General features: G+C 37.9%; 1 protein-coding gene across 1 annotated transcript in view; it reads left to right on the top strand.

Annotated features, from left to right (window-relative positions):
• Window positions 1-14,481, top strand: part of LOC127586897 (stearoyl-CoA desaturase 5-like) — a 52,838-nt gene extending 38,357 nt beyond the window's left edge. The window contains exons 4-5 of the mRNA XM_052044918.1: window positions 3,666-3,898; window positions 8,775-14,481. Coding sequence (XP_051900878.1) covers window positions 3,666-3,898; window positions 8,775-8,965 — 424 coding nt within the window. The 3' untranslated portion in view covers window positions 8,966-14,481. The remainder of the gene's footprint in view (window positions 1-3,665; window positions 3,899-8,774) is intronic.
• The last annotated feature ends 402 nt before the right edge of the window (window positions 14,482-14,883 follow it).

Here is a 14,883-nt window from a genome sequence, read left to right as displayed (position 1 = left end):
CCTGTATCTAACTGGAACAATACCAGACCTCTTTATTCTTTCACTGCTCATTTCTTTGCTGGCCAAACCATCTCTTTTGATCTGTTTGCTCCATTCTCTTGGCTGAATGATGTGCAGTAAGGACGGTCTTGAAACACTTCCTTCCTGCCAGACAGCTTGCCCACTTGTTTATGTGTAATCCTTGACTGGGGCACTGATAGGCTCTGAGACGGGACGACTTCAAAACCTGGCTTAATTTGGCCCAACTGACATGTTAACTCTGTTTTCTCTTTTTCCAGGTGCTGCCTGACCTGCTGAGTATTTCCACCATTCTATTTTTATTGAGCATTTCCAGCACCTGCAGTTTCCTTTTTGCTTTTCTATTTCCATCCTTGCCTGATGTCCACATATCACCATTTCAAATGAAATTATTGAATAGTGGTCAGCACCAGTAACTTTGGCTGATTTTGTTTTTTTTCATACTTGTTGGGGACAAGTAATTTGAGATGTTATTTTTTCCCTAAAACAAAGTTATCCAACATTTAAAGCATAAGATACCTTTTGCATAAACTCAAGTGGCAGAGCAGCAAACACCAGGAATTGTGTAGCTGGATCTTAGCTCGTGATAGCAGGTCTGATGGGTAGATTGCTTTACCATGAAAGGTAGTGACATTGTTCACACCAGTCAGTAGAATGTTCACTGGCCACTTCTCACAATGCTGCATAGAACCCAAAAGATCAAATCAGACTGGTGTTACTGGGGGAGGGGGTGGTGTTGATCATTCAGTTACTATATTTATACTGTTACCAGCTCTTCAACTGCAGCTATCAGAGGTAGTAGAAGCTTGGGGACTGGTATAAAATTGGTAGTGAAATGACTGCCAAATAATGATCAACCTAATTTTTCCTTCTGCTCACTTCATTGGAAGTCTGGCTTGGAGTGCAATGGGCAGTAAATCTGACACCATTGTTCAGAGTTAAAATTGTCCTTTCTACTTGTGACTTGTCATTTTCCCCCAATTATGATAAATATAAAAACAAAAAATACAGCTGTGTTCTTCCTTTCTACAGAATCATGCTTCCAGTCCATCTTTACTTACACTTCTGTGTCAAACTTGTACTATAGTTTTTTTTAGTTGTTTGCCATTTGCTGGGTAAAAGCTTTGTATCTACCTAAAAGATCTAGATGTATTTCTGAGCATGTGTTTATCTTACCAGTTATTAGTGAAGAAAATAGAATAGTCACATCTGCTTCCAAATTATTTTCTAATTTAAAAAATCTCAATGCTTTTCAAATGATGGACATTGAATCATTTCATCTGAACAAGTAAATCCCAAGGGATGCTGCTGTCAGAGGCAGTAATAAACATAGACCTTGCATTTTATATTTGTTTCCTTAGTCTTTTGAGACTGACTTGCCTCATAAATTAGGAAAGGAGTGATGACCTAAATCGTTCCTGATCCTGTATTCCAAAATACTAAGGCATTCGTATGGATGTGCAGTGAAAATTCTGTCCAGGTTCCTTTGCATTTTTAATGAGCAATTTCCAAGTGAGTTGGTTACTTTGAAGCCTGTAAGTTCTATTTGAATCGTATCCAAAGGCTTCCATTGTATTTTGTCTTTCATCAATAACTTGCTGCATGTTACTTTTCACAATTCTCAGCTTGGATTTTAAAAGGTCATCCAGTTGACTTGGTGCTGCACTGGAAAATGGTATTAAATATGTAATGCTAATGACATATGGATTGAAATCACAGACCCGAGAAGAAAGCTGTAAATGTGTAAAAAGTTCACCTTCAAGCTGTAAAGTGACCTTGATGAGGTACTACCTGGCATGGTAACAGTCATGCAAGCCAGAAGACCCCAGTTTCAAATCTCAGTCTATTCTTGATCAGGGATATCAGAATTGGTTTTAGTTGCCCTTGACTTTGCAAAAAGAAATACAATAAGCCAGGATTCCAGCTGCCAAGTATTATTTGGTGACTGTGTCTACTCAAATGTGGATATCTGCCAAAGATATCATCAAGTCTAAATGTGATGGTTCCTATGACTGAACAGTATGCCAGCACTTGCTATAGTTTCAATCTTTAGTGATGTATGCAGGCATTTAACTCTTTATTCAACTCCCACAAATTCAAAAGCAGCCTTGATAACGTATGTAATTTACTTTTAGAATTCATAGGTTTTGTCTCCTAAAGTTTTATACATTTTTAAGGTACAGTAAGCTATTGAGTGGTGTCCAGATGGTATGTCACAAAGGATGGTGAAATCCTAGTGATGCTAAGATAGACAGACCTGGAAGATCCCAAATATTTCTTGTCTATGCTTCAAATATTCAAGGTGCGATTTCAGTGTATCTAGACATTAAAAGTCAAGATCCGTCTGGGTCCTACTGCTGTCCTGTGACTTCTATAGCTAGATATGAATGGATTTGGGCATGAATCAGTGTCCTAGTAACAGTCATTAGGGCTGTCGAGAAGTTGGTGCTTTCATAGTAGGAACTGGGAGAAGAAAAATAGAGGGAGGAAAGTATACTTCAGAAAACCCCATATTGTGTGTTCACAAGGGGGGACAAAACTCTATGCAATATAACAATGTGTACTCTGTTAAGTAGATTGCAGAAAATGAACCATAGGAAAATTAACTTCGCTAGGAAATAACAAACAAACGTAGTTCAGACAACAAAAGACCATTGATTTACAGGAGGTCGTCATCTGGCTATGAAACTTGTACTGGTGCCAGCTTCTCAACTGTAGCCTTTCAGAAGTACTGGAAGCTCAGGGACTCGTATAAAGTGTTTGATGTTGAAATGTCCACCAATTGTGGATCCAGCTGATTTTTTTTTTTGCTCTCTCCTCTGCACTTTAGTAGAAAGCAAAGTCTGACAGATTATGCAGTGGACAGCAAATTTTGATACTATTGCTCAAAGTTAAAATTGCCCCATCTAACTCAATCTTCATTGCTTTTTCTCCATCCTTTCAGATCCAAAATACATGTGGCTTCTTTACTGAAGTTTCCTTAGTTCCTATAGTTCCCATAGTTTTCTGTTTGACCTCGTGAATCAACTGTTCGTACCTTGTTCATCATCATTTAATGGAAGAAGTTAGCCTGGAATTTGCATTAAAGGGTCCTCACAATGAGCCTAGTAATGTTGGTGTAATATTGGAAGAAATCCTGTTTTACGCACCCATCTGGGCTTTCCACTAAAGCTATAGGATCAAGCCTTGTAAACCAGCAAGCAAGCTCATTGGATTTCTGTTTAAATTCCATTATTTACTTGGGTTTCCCAACTCTTGAGCCCATGTAGCCTGGATCATTTTAACATTGGTTAAACATTATGTACTTTTGTGTGATCTTAAAATACCCTCCAATATTGCTAAAAATGATGCAGATTGATCTGATATTCATCGTAAAGCCCTCTGCTGAATTTTGTCCTATTAAATCACATTTTTGTTGATGTAGAGCAACAAGAACTCTTCTTCCTTGTAGATTATTCTTAGGTACCAAAAGAGCCATTTTGGTTGTTTCTTGCCATTCAAAGAAAGTGATTTTAATGCTCTGTACAGCCAGCCACTTTAATACTTATGAGTTTATTTGTTTTCCCCTTGGATAGAAGTACAGATTATTCTGCTTTTTCATGAAGCTTGTGCTGGTAACTGCAACTAAGCTTTGTTCTCTTTTGTAGGTATTACAAGACCTCTGTTTTAATCATGTGTTTCTTAATGCCAACTTTTATCCCCTGGTACTTCTGGGGGGAGAGTCTCTGGAATTCGTACTTCCTGGCTTCCATCCTTCGATACACCATTTCTCTGAATGTCACTTGGTTGGTAAACAGTGCTGCTCACATGTATGGAAACAGACCCTATGACAAGCACATCAGTCCGAGAGAAAACAGATTTGTTACTTTTGGAGCACTTGGTGAGTAGGAAACCAATCCAAGTTGGTTGCATTTTTAAATGGCAAGTGTTGTTTTAACATTTGACAGCAGGAAGGGGTTAACAGAAACTCTGGATAGAACTCTTTCCACATTGATCCAAGCATCATCCCTTTAGTGATGTAATTGAACTACCACCTTGCCTTCCCTTTGTCTCCTGAAGACATTACCTCTGACTCTGAGCCCCACTGTGCTGGCAAAGCCTCAACTGCACCAGCAGAGGTGTTTAAAATCAAACACTTGAAGTGGCGATGCAACAATGTCAAGTGATCTGACCTTATTTGTAAGCCAAACTTGGATACGTCAGGATAGATCTGTCTTCATCACCAGTTCACTCTCATGTTGTCGGGGAGCTCTGCTGACACCTGCACAATGGCTTGCATGCAACATCTGCATCAACAATGTTTGTTTCCATAGTGGCTGATGGTGAGCACACCTGGGCAGCATAGCAGCTCTTCATGTTCATCTGGTAACTGGCCAGAGAAAGGCCAGAGATACAACACAGAAACACACTACTCAATCCAATTTTACACTAAAACTCTGATAATCTACTATCTGGACATTCAGAAATCCCAATAGTTTTCTATCTTGCTCACAGGGACCCTGGTTCCTGTGCTCCCCTGAGACATGCTAATTTACTGGAGAGTTTGTTATGGTACTATGTAATATCTCTCAATTAAGAGTGTGTTGTGGTATTAATATGAATAACATCCAATAGGCTGGAAAATCTGCTCATCTGGCACCACCGAAATCTTGAGTTTGCCAGTTTGCTCATCAGCCTTGGATGTTACCAATATTGTCGTTTGAATCTGTACCTCCCAGATCCTTTGCTCATTCACATCACCTTGCCTACTTTAATAAATATTGCATTCTTTTGACTATGGTGGCTCATTATGCCATCTTATCAAAGTCCTTGAGCAGCTTCCTTAATAATTTGTAACCAAAACGCTCCTAGTTATAGTGAAATGTGAAAATTTTGACACCATTTGTTCTAGCCCTGTATCTAAATCATTGAGATATTGAGACGCTGCCTCAACAGAACTTGATAAAGTGGGTGGCCTACCTCCACCCATTCTAGAAATATTATCTTTTAATTTTTAAGTTATTATCTGCTCCTAATATTATACTTATCCTATTTGCAGAATAAGTTTAGACTATGGAATTGGGAAGTGAAAAATTTAAGTCAGTAGGAGACTTTCCTACAGTTCATGCACATTGTATCCATTATAGAGACAGGAGACTGCTTCAGATTCCAGCATCTGCAAAATAAATTGCTGGAGCACTCAGCAGGTCGAGCAGCATCAGTGGCAGTGGGGGAGAGGAATTGTCAATGTTTCTGGTTGAGATGCTGCATCAGGACTATCCATTTATTAACCATGCTTTCCCCAAAGAATCAAGTGTTGTATGAAGTACAATCATGAATTAGTTCTATACCCCTTTTAAAATTGGAGATTATAATCTCCATTGTCCAGTCCTTCAGCATAGGATCATACTTGATGTGTGCTGAAAATTTCCTTTTTTTATGATCAGCTACCATTGCAATCAGTTGTGATCCCACACAGTATCCCCAGAATTCCCACCAGAGAAACTCAGAACAATATCCTCGCAGTGATGTCTAAGGACCCATCACTTCAGGATTCAACTCTTCTTGATATCTTTCTCTTTAGTAAAGACCAACCTTAAATACTTATCAAATACCTGCACTGTTCTTTGATCATTATGTGCAAATTGACAAACTTCTCTGCAGGGACCCACCTGATATTTCCTCCTTTTTCTAACGTACTTAAAGTATTTCATTTTTCCATTTTGATTTTTTAAATTACTTCAATCCCCACAACTTTTTTTCCTACTGTATTAATTTTCACATCCTTATTCATTATTACAGAACTTGTGTGCTCTCATTTTGGACTTTAATGGGTTTCTAATCTTACAGTAGAAGCCTGAAACTGCTGGTATTGTACTTCTTTAAATAAAATTTACTTAGAACATAGAACAGTACAGCACAGGAACAGGCCCTTTGGCCCACGATGTCTGTGCTGAGCACATTGCCGAATTAAACTAAATCTCTTCTGCCTGTATGTGATCTATCCCTCCATTCTTTGTATATTCATGTGTCTAACAGCCTTTTAAAAGCCACTATCATATTTGCTTCCACCACTACCCCTGGCAGCCATTCCAGGCACCTAACATGTTTTTTAAAAAAAACTTGGCCTGCATATCATCTTTAAACTTTTCCCTCTTCCCTTAAATGCATATCCTCCAGTAATTGATATTTCTACCCTGGTGAAAAAGATTCTGACCGCTATCTACACCTCACATAATTTTATAAACTTCTATCCTGTCTCCCCTCTGCCTCTGACACTTCAGAGGAAAAACAACCCAAGTGTGTCCAACCTCTCCTTTTATAGCTCATACCCTCTAATCCAGGCAGCATCCTGGTAAACCTCTTATGCACCATTTCCAAAGCCTCCTGTAATGGGGTGACCAGAGTTGCACACAATACTCCCAAGTGCAGCCTAACCTAAGTTTTTTCTTTTGTATCGCTGCAATATGACTTCCTTGCTCTTATACTCATGTCCTGACCAATGAAGTCAAGCATGCCATATGTTGCCTTTACCACCCTATCTACTTGCGTGGCCACTTTCAGAGAGCTATCCCTCTGTAAATCAATGCTGTTAAGGGCCCTGTCATTAACTGTATACTCTCCCTTTACAATTGACCTCCCAAAGTGCAACACTTCACACTTGCTTGAATTAAACTCCAACTGCCATTTCTTCACCCATATCTGTAACTGACCTATATTCTGCTGCATAGTTATTTGCAGATTTGATTTGTTTTTGAAGAAAGAATCCCTTTTACTGTAATTAGAGTATTAATTTCTTTGTATCTTCCTCTTTCAATTCCACCCCCCCCACCCCCCCCCCCCCCCACCACCTTAGAATCTGGTGCCGTGGTGTACCACAACTATGATCTACTCCTTGTGGAGTATTTGTGGTGCCCATATCATTCAAAAAAAATAAACAACACCAGGTGGATATCTGTAAAACAATATTATGTTCTGCAACCTCAGCTTCTACCCTGTTGATTGCCCCAACAGCACAGCTGCACCAGATACTCTAGCACCTGTTTGCTTTTCTTTTGGTTGTGTCTGCATTTTAGCAGAGTATGCTATGCAACCCAAGCCTGATAGAAGACACTGTTGTCATAATACTTGAATTAATGATACCCAGACCTGGAGATTTTCTAATTCAGAGTGTCATTTCTGATGGCCCCTTTTTAAACAAAAAAAACTGAGCAAAAATTATGTGCATGTTTACCTTTATGTAGTTTCCAATAGTAGTGCACTTCCTCTTTGTGGCCAAGAATAATGAACCTAGCCACCCCATCCTTACTAACACTCACACACACATAGATTGTCACCTCTTAGAAAGATAAAATGTAAAACAAGTAATTTGTCCCATTTATACTCAAGCATAAGATTAGTTGCTCTCACCTCTCAAGTCCTCCAAAGCTATCTTGTCCTGCCTCTGCAGTCTTTGGCACACTTGACTAGACCATCCTCCTCCTGTACCTCTGTACCCTTGTCCTACTGATAGAGCCCACATTCATCTTCCATTCTTGTCTATCTAGTCAAAGCCAGAAGGTCACCACCTAATAGCTTCTCTTCCTGCTGCTGAGCTGATTAGTTCTAGATAGTTTCCTCCAACAACTTTTGCTCATCAGTAATATGGGAAATGCTCTGTTTTCATGAATGGGCTAGCAAAACCCAGTTTTCTCTCTCGACTCTTTTGATCCCTCATTGTTGCAGAGTTATCAGACATCTTGTACTGGATTAGAAGAAATTTCTTCTGAACATTACAAAGACCAAAGACATTATCTTCTGTTAGGTTTCCAAGCTGCTGACTATTTCAATGCTCTCTGGCCATTCTCACTTATTCTACCCCCTGTTGGAGGTCATCCGAAACTGTACGCTCCCTTGTCCCATCTCACACCAAGTTGCATTCATCCATCCATCATTCATGTTCATACTGACCCATATGTGCTCCTAGTTAGTCATCATTCTCGTGCTTATTTTCAAACCCTCCATTGCCTCCCTATCTATATCGTATCTTCCAGATTATCAACCTTCAGAGATCAGTGATTCTCAATTTTTCACTTAATGAATGTTCTTGATTTTAATTATTCCACCATTAGTATAAGTGTCTACATTTGCCAAACTACACTCTGGAATTCCCATCCTAAGTTGTTTTCTCTTTTCTCCTTTTAAGGTGCTCCTTAAAGCCTACCTTTTTCACCAAGGTTTTGGCCATCTGCCCTAATATGACTATCAAATCTTGTTAGATAATGCATCTATGGAGTGCTTTGAGACTTTTTCTGTGTTATGAGTGCTACATTGTTGTTGTCCTGTACTCATTATAGTTTACTATTTTTATGTGATAAGCTTCTAGTGCAGATGCATTTGGATGATAATGTGAGATGTTTTTCAAGTTGGCTGCAGTGTCACAATTACAAAAGAGTGGCTCTTGTATTTTAAAATTGCAGATCATCATGTTTTCTGAATAATTGATTTGCATGTAATGTGAATAACTAAATTGGGCACCACTGCCTGATTAAGCATTACACATTTTAGGGATTTGATAGAAAAGGATTAATAATTGAAGAAGCTCTGCTTAACTGTCATTGATAAACATTTTGGGGAGGGGGGGGTTGGTTAGTGTTGGCTATGAGGAAAAAGGTGGGTGAAGGGAATAATAAAACCAGATAAAATGTGATATCCAATCAGATAATGTTACAGCCCTGAAAATGGTTATGGAGAATATTTTGGATTAATAATAAAGTTGCTGTATTCCCTACCTACAGGGGAAGGATTCCACAACTATCACCATACATTTCCATTCGACTACTCAACAAGTGAATTTGGGTTTCGGCTGAACCCGACAACATGCTTTATTGATTTCATGTGTTGGCTTGGCTTGGCAAGTGATCGAAAAAGAGCCTCTAAACAAATGATTGAAGCACGCAAAATGAGGACTGGGGATGGAAGTGCTTGAAAAGAAATGGTCTCAAAATTCCAAGCAGAGTTTTCATATGTTTAAATTTGTTGTTTTTTTTTGACTTGGAAATATAGTCATTCGCATTTCAGGCTTGTGACAATGATGATACATTTCGCTTTATGGCCTTTTCACTTTTTTCTCAATTTAACTCGAGTCCTTGAGTGTGTTGACTATATTCTACTGACTGCAAAAAGCCCTGCTTAATCTGCCATCAATGGTCTAATGTAATAAGTGACAGCAAATGCCCTGTACATTGTTTAAAGGGCATATTTGTATATTAATCAAGTGTGCATTGACCTCAGGAGATTTGGGTTAAATTGTCAGTATAATGGATTCATGCAGCAGGCTTGTGAAATGATCCCCACTCTGGCAAGCTGAAGTAATGCTCTTGCAATAAAATAAACATTAATGTTTTGGGCTTGAAGTGATTAAACTTGCAAGAATCTGTTTCCATGTTCATGCTGGTGATGTTGATATTTTGTATTTATTCAAATCAATGTGAACTTTGTAATAGAAAGTAGTTATTGAAGAGAAAATGAGTGGTTTGGGTATTTTGCTGTCTAAGTGTAAGTGATTAAGAATTTTTTTTGTTTAATTTGAAATGAGTTTTATTTAATTCTGATATGGTGATGAATTGGGAAAACTGCTGTGATTTTTGGATAACTGTGTGATAAGGAGAGTTGGAGGTAAAAATAGGAATCTCTTTCTATAAGGTTCATCAGTTGTGGCACATATTGTGTTTTGGGAAGATATTAATAGCTATTAATCTTTTTGAGACCAAATCATGTAATAAGTGTATGTTTTACATTTAAACTTTGTGCTTGAGGGTTTAGATTTTCCATGAGGAATTGTCTCATGCATGTATGGATCAGGGTCAGCAGGAAAATGCCTTGCTCATTGGTGAGGAGTTTACACAGAAGTGACAAATTACAAGATACGAGAAACATTCCAGATCTTTAAGCTGGTTTTAAAACTTTTCTGACTTAAAATTAAACCTCTTTGACTCCTTTATCACCTGTTGCTTATGTATTAGATTTTCAAAAATTAAAAATCAAAACTGTTACAACTCCAAGAGCATCACCTGACTGGCTGTGCTGAATGTTATTTTCAGATACTCCCCAGAAATGCTTTTGAAAGGGGTGATAAACCCACAAACAACAAAAGACATTTAATTAATGCAAATGATAACTAAACTTTTGGCCTCCTAATATTTTTAAAAACTATTGAAAGGAAATTGCAGTGGTTTTGTTACCAGTGAGCTGGCTGCTATTCAGACTGTGAGAGATGAGATTATTGAGAAGAGGGAGGAAGAGATACAAACGAGATGCATGTGTCATAATATGGACCAAGTCATGTTGTAATGCTTTATAATAGCTTGGCAAATATCCATTTGTCCTTTTTCTTGTGACTGTAAAGCATTGTACTGTTTAATTGAATATAAAAATGATAATGACAAGACCCTATGATGGATGCAATGCACCATATCTAATAAGATTGAGTTCATTCTAATAGGTGCCCTTATTTAATCCACTTGTCTTTTAATATTGTGACAAAACTACTCCAGGATAATCAGCTGTTCTTTGTTCATGAGTTAAACTGTCTTAGTAATAAGTGATGTTTCTAGTATTCTTTGTGTTTTACTCATGATAAAACAGCATATTACACCAAATATTTTCTCTTGCATCTGAATAAACCAAAGTCTGGCCTTGTCATTATGTATGGATTTGACCACAGTTCAGTAAATTAAAGGTGAGGTTGGCATGCTGAAATAGAAAGGGAAGAAGGTCACAACTTAAATCTAAGAACCAATGCTAATGAAATGAATTTTAAAAAGCTTATTAGTAATGTCAAGTAAACATGAATAGCCAAAACTGTGTAATGACAGATTAACCAAAGTTATGTGTGTATGTTAGCACTAGTAAACAACAAAATAAAGTTGCCTGCTTCTCACTAGAGACCTAAATTGGGAATGGATTTGCTGGGCACATAATGAAGGCCTTGTTTTCCCTTGTAAGTTCAACTGTGACTTGAACCTAGTATGTGGGAAAGCAAGAAGAAAATAGTTTGAAACAACCAGAGACCACTTATTGTAATAGCTTAGTATGCTTATCCTGTTAACAATGTAGAGCAGGTTTAAATTCTAAGTTTAGTGGCATAACCAAGTAGAACTCTGTGCCTATCTATTACGAGGGAGGAATTTAGCTCAGGATTCTAGTTTGGAATTTTTATTCTGCAAATGCTGTTTAAAATACAATTAAGTGGAATAGTTGATGCTCTCATGGCCAAATAATGCACAGGGTTTATGAACAAGGTGATCACACATGACTATTTCAGCAGCAAATTCTGGAAATTCCATCAATGCCTTTTTCAGTCACTACCCTAGCTACATTTCAGTTTTGGGACACACTTTAGCATGGGTTCTAATCACTTTCTTGTGTTCATGGGCCTGGTGCTGGGTGGCTGGAAGACTGACAATGTGATAGCATTAGTTAAAAATGAGGAAGAGAGACCTAGCAAATACAAGGCAATCATTGCCAAATTATTGGGAAAATATCAACATAAATCACTATTAGGAAGGTATTGGTTAATAAAAGGCAGCTGGCATGGATGGGTTAAGTTGGGTTTGAATAACTGAATTGTAATTTTTGAAAATGTGGCAAGGAGGGTCAATGAAGGTACAATGTTTTAATGTAGCCTACACAGACTTTTAGTCCTGTTTGGCAAATTCATAGACAAGTAAAAGCATATGCTGTCGTCGGGAAAAATGGCGAGTTAGATTACTTTCTCCCAATGACAAAATGTTTTAAAGTTTTAGTGATCGGAAAACTGTTTGCAGTGGGTTTCTGCAGAGCTCTGTACAATGTCCCTTGCTTTTTTTTGGAATAATACATTGATAATTGTAGGTTTAAATGTAGAAGCTATGATTACCAACTTTGGCATCATTTGCAAATGTATTAATGTGATTGACAGTGAGGAAGAAAGCTCGAGGCTGTAGTTGGTTGATTTAAGAAGGCATATGTTATACTTGTTACCAGCTAAGGCATGGAAAATAAAAGTAGAGGTTATACTAGAATTGTATAAAACACTAGTTAGGCTTTAGCAGTGAGGTATTGTGTGTAGTTATTCACAGAAAAGATCAAAGGCATTCGAGAAGCTGTAGTTGAGATTTGAGAAAGTTGCTAGGGTTGAAGAATTGTAGTTGAGAAGAAACTAGCTAGTTTGGGGTCTTTTGTTTGGAATAAAGTGGATTGAGGAGAGATCTAACTGAGGTGCAGAAAGTTAAAAGATGCCTAGACAAGGATGAATACGAAGGATCTGTTTTGCTTGGCAGAGTGGTCAGCAAGAGGATATAGATTTAAATTGTGGTCACAAGATCACAAGACAAAGGAGCAGAAGTAGGCCATTTGGCCTATTGAGTTTGCTCCATGAGCTAAACTAATACTATTCCTATCTAGCCCCAATTTCTGGCCTTATCCCCATATCCCTTGATACCTTGACTAATTAGATACCTAACAATCTCCTCCTAGTCAAAGGATTGGAGGGGAGTGCTGGAAAATAACTCCAGCCAAAGAAAATTGGGGGTCTGGAACTTGCTGCCTGCAAGGTGATGGAAGCAGAAATCCCCACCACAGTTAAAAGATACTTGGAAGAGCACTTGAAGTATGACCTAATAGGCAATGGACTAAGTGCTGGCTAGTGTAGACATGGTGGGCTAACTGGCCAGCTCTGTAAATTCCTGTAATCTTACCAATAAACTTAAGACATGCTTGTCACTTTTTTTGTCTGTCCACCATCTCAGGCCATCCTCAGAATATAGAGTATACTTCTGATGTTGGTGAGTGTGATAATGAATTGTAGAAAGATTTTTTTAAGATCATAAGAAAAGGAGTAGAATTAGGCAATTTGGCCCTTTGAGTCTGCTCCGCCATTCGATCATGGCTGATTTTATTCCCTTTCAACCCCATAGTCCTGCCTCCTCCCTGTAACCTTTGATGCCCTTACTAATAATGAAGCTATCAACCTCTGCTTTAAATATACCCAATGACTTGGCCTCCACAGCCATCTGGGGCAATGAATTCTACAGATTCATCACCCTCTAGCTAAAGAAATTCCTCCTCATCTATTCTAAAGGGACATCCTCCTATTCTGAGGCTGTGCCCTCTGGTTCCAGACTCTTCCACTACTGGAAACGTCCACTCTATCCAGGCCTTTCAATATTCAGTAGGTTCAATGAGATTTCTCCCACACTCTGTCCCTGACCACCCCGCCCCCTTTCATCCGCCTAAACTCCAATGATTACAGGCCCAGAACCATCAAACACTTAACCATTAATGCAACTTTCAAATGTATTTCTTTAAAACTAACTTTGCTGGCAACTAATGCTGACTTGTGCAGTACATTCTGAGAAAGGTAGATACGATATATTCTTTATTTGGAGTATTTATTTAATGAACTGTGAACAGATTTGAACTTTATTGGTTTTATTTTGCTTATAAATGAGGTTACTGGCCTCGAGTAATGTGCCACATTCATTTTGGAAAAGAATCCCACGCAGACATATTTCTGGGACTTCTATCCAACCCGAGTTTACGGCAGCTTATAAGTAATTGTGTATTGTGTGCACAATTAATTCTGTAAGGAGACACAATCCAGTTTTAAACTAATGTACTCTTAATGTTAGATCTCAGCAAAAGCTAGGGCTTATTGGTATATTCATATTTTCAATCTATTTGCCTCTAAACATTTGCCAAAATAACAGGGAAGGTGAAGATGAATGAAATCAAGTAACTAGAATTGGTATGACTCTATGAATCCCTAAAGCACTATTATGCTCAGTCTTTTGGAATATGTATACACTAATATCATTCCATTCAGATATTAGGTTTGATTGATTTAGTTAGGATGTAGTGGTGTTTATAATTTCTGATTCCCACAAAGGAGAGGAAAAAAAACAAAAAACATTCTGCCAAGTGTGAGGGCTGCATTAACCATTTTAGACATTTTGTTAAACACTACGAAGCCCAATTAGAATTGAAAATGGTGCCCAACTGCTGTTTTATGGCATTTTACTGAATTATCTCTCCCACATCCAACTTCTGCATAGTGTGTATCTCATCTGAACTAAATCCTGAAATGTTGTCTCATTGGGGAAATGGCCTGGACAAGCACCTAGTAAAATCTGAAATAGCTACTTGTGTAACCACAGAATACCAGATCTAGAATTTGTGTATTTATTTATTGTCATAATTACTGCAATAGGCTTATAAAGCTCTTGAGGGAGAATAGTGGACTTTCGAGGCCATTTCTTTGATGGAAATTTGGAATTTTGTTCTGTGAATACAGAAATGAAATGTAAAAAGGGAAAAATGGCTAGAAGTTTAAAAACTGATCTGAATTATTTACCCATTTATTGAAGCAAATATTGTTTGCATATTATGGAGTTAAATGCTTTCTCATTAAATTAATTGTAGAATTTGAAACAATTTAAAATAAATGCTGCTAAGTTTGCCTTGTCTCTGTTGTTTGTGTAGCTTGTAATTGTGTCAACTTACTTTCTGTCTGTTGTAATAAAGAGGCTTGCTTTACTCAACATTTTCACATCGAGTCCTGGAAATACTGACTATATCTAAAGTTTGATTCCACAGACAACACCAACTCCACCAGTACCTGTTATTTAATTAGCAATCCTTCACTCCTGAGTTGAACACTGTGAATTGATATTTGACTGTGAAGATACAAAATCAAGTTGATGTCCACTCACATTAATTGTTTAGCAGAGATGAATGATTATTGGTGGGAATCATGACTGATTTTTCTGCTCTACCCAGGAGGCCAATCCCAAATGTAGAAACTCAAGCTGAAATGGCAAACTCAACACAGGATGTGTAACTAAACCTGGGACTTTCCTATTTCCA

The sequence above is a fragment of the Pristis pectinata genome, chromosome 2 (genome assembly GCF_009764475.1).
Source record: "Pristis pectinata isolate sPriPec2 chromosome 2, sPriPec2.1.pri, whole genome shotgun sequence".
NCBI lineage: Eukaryota > Metazoa > Chordata > Chondrichthyes > Rhinopristiformes > Pristidae > Pristis > Pristis pectinata.
Note: the sequence above shows the minus strand (reverse complement) of the source record. Positions and strands in the feature narration are given on the sequence as shown.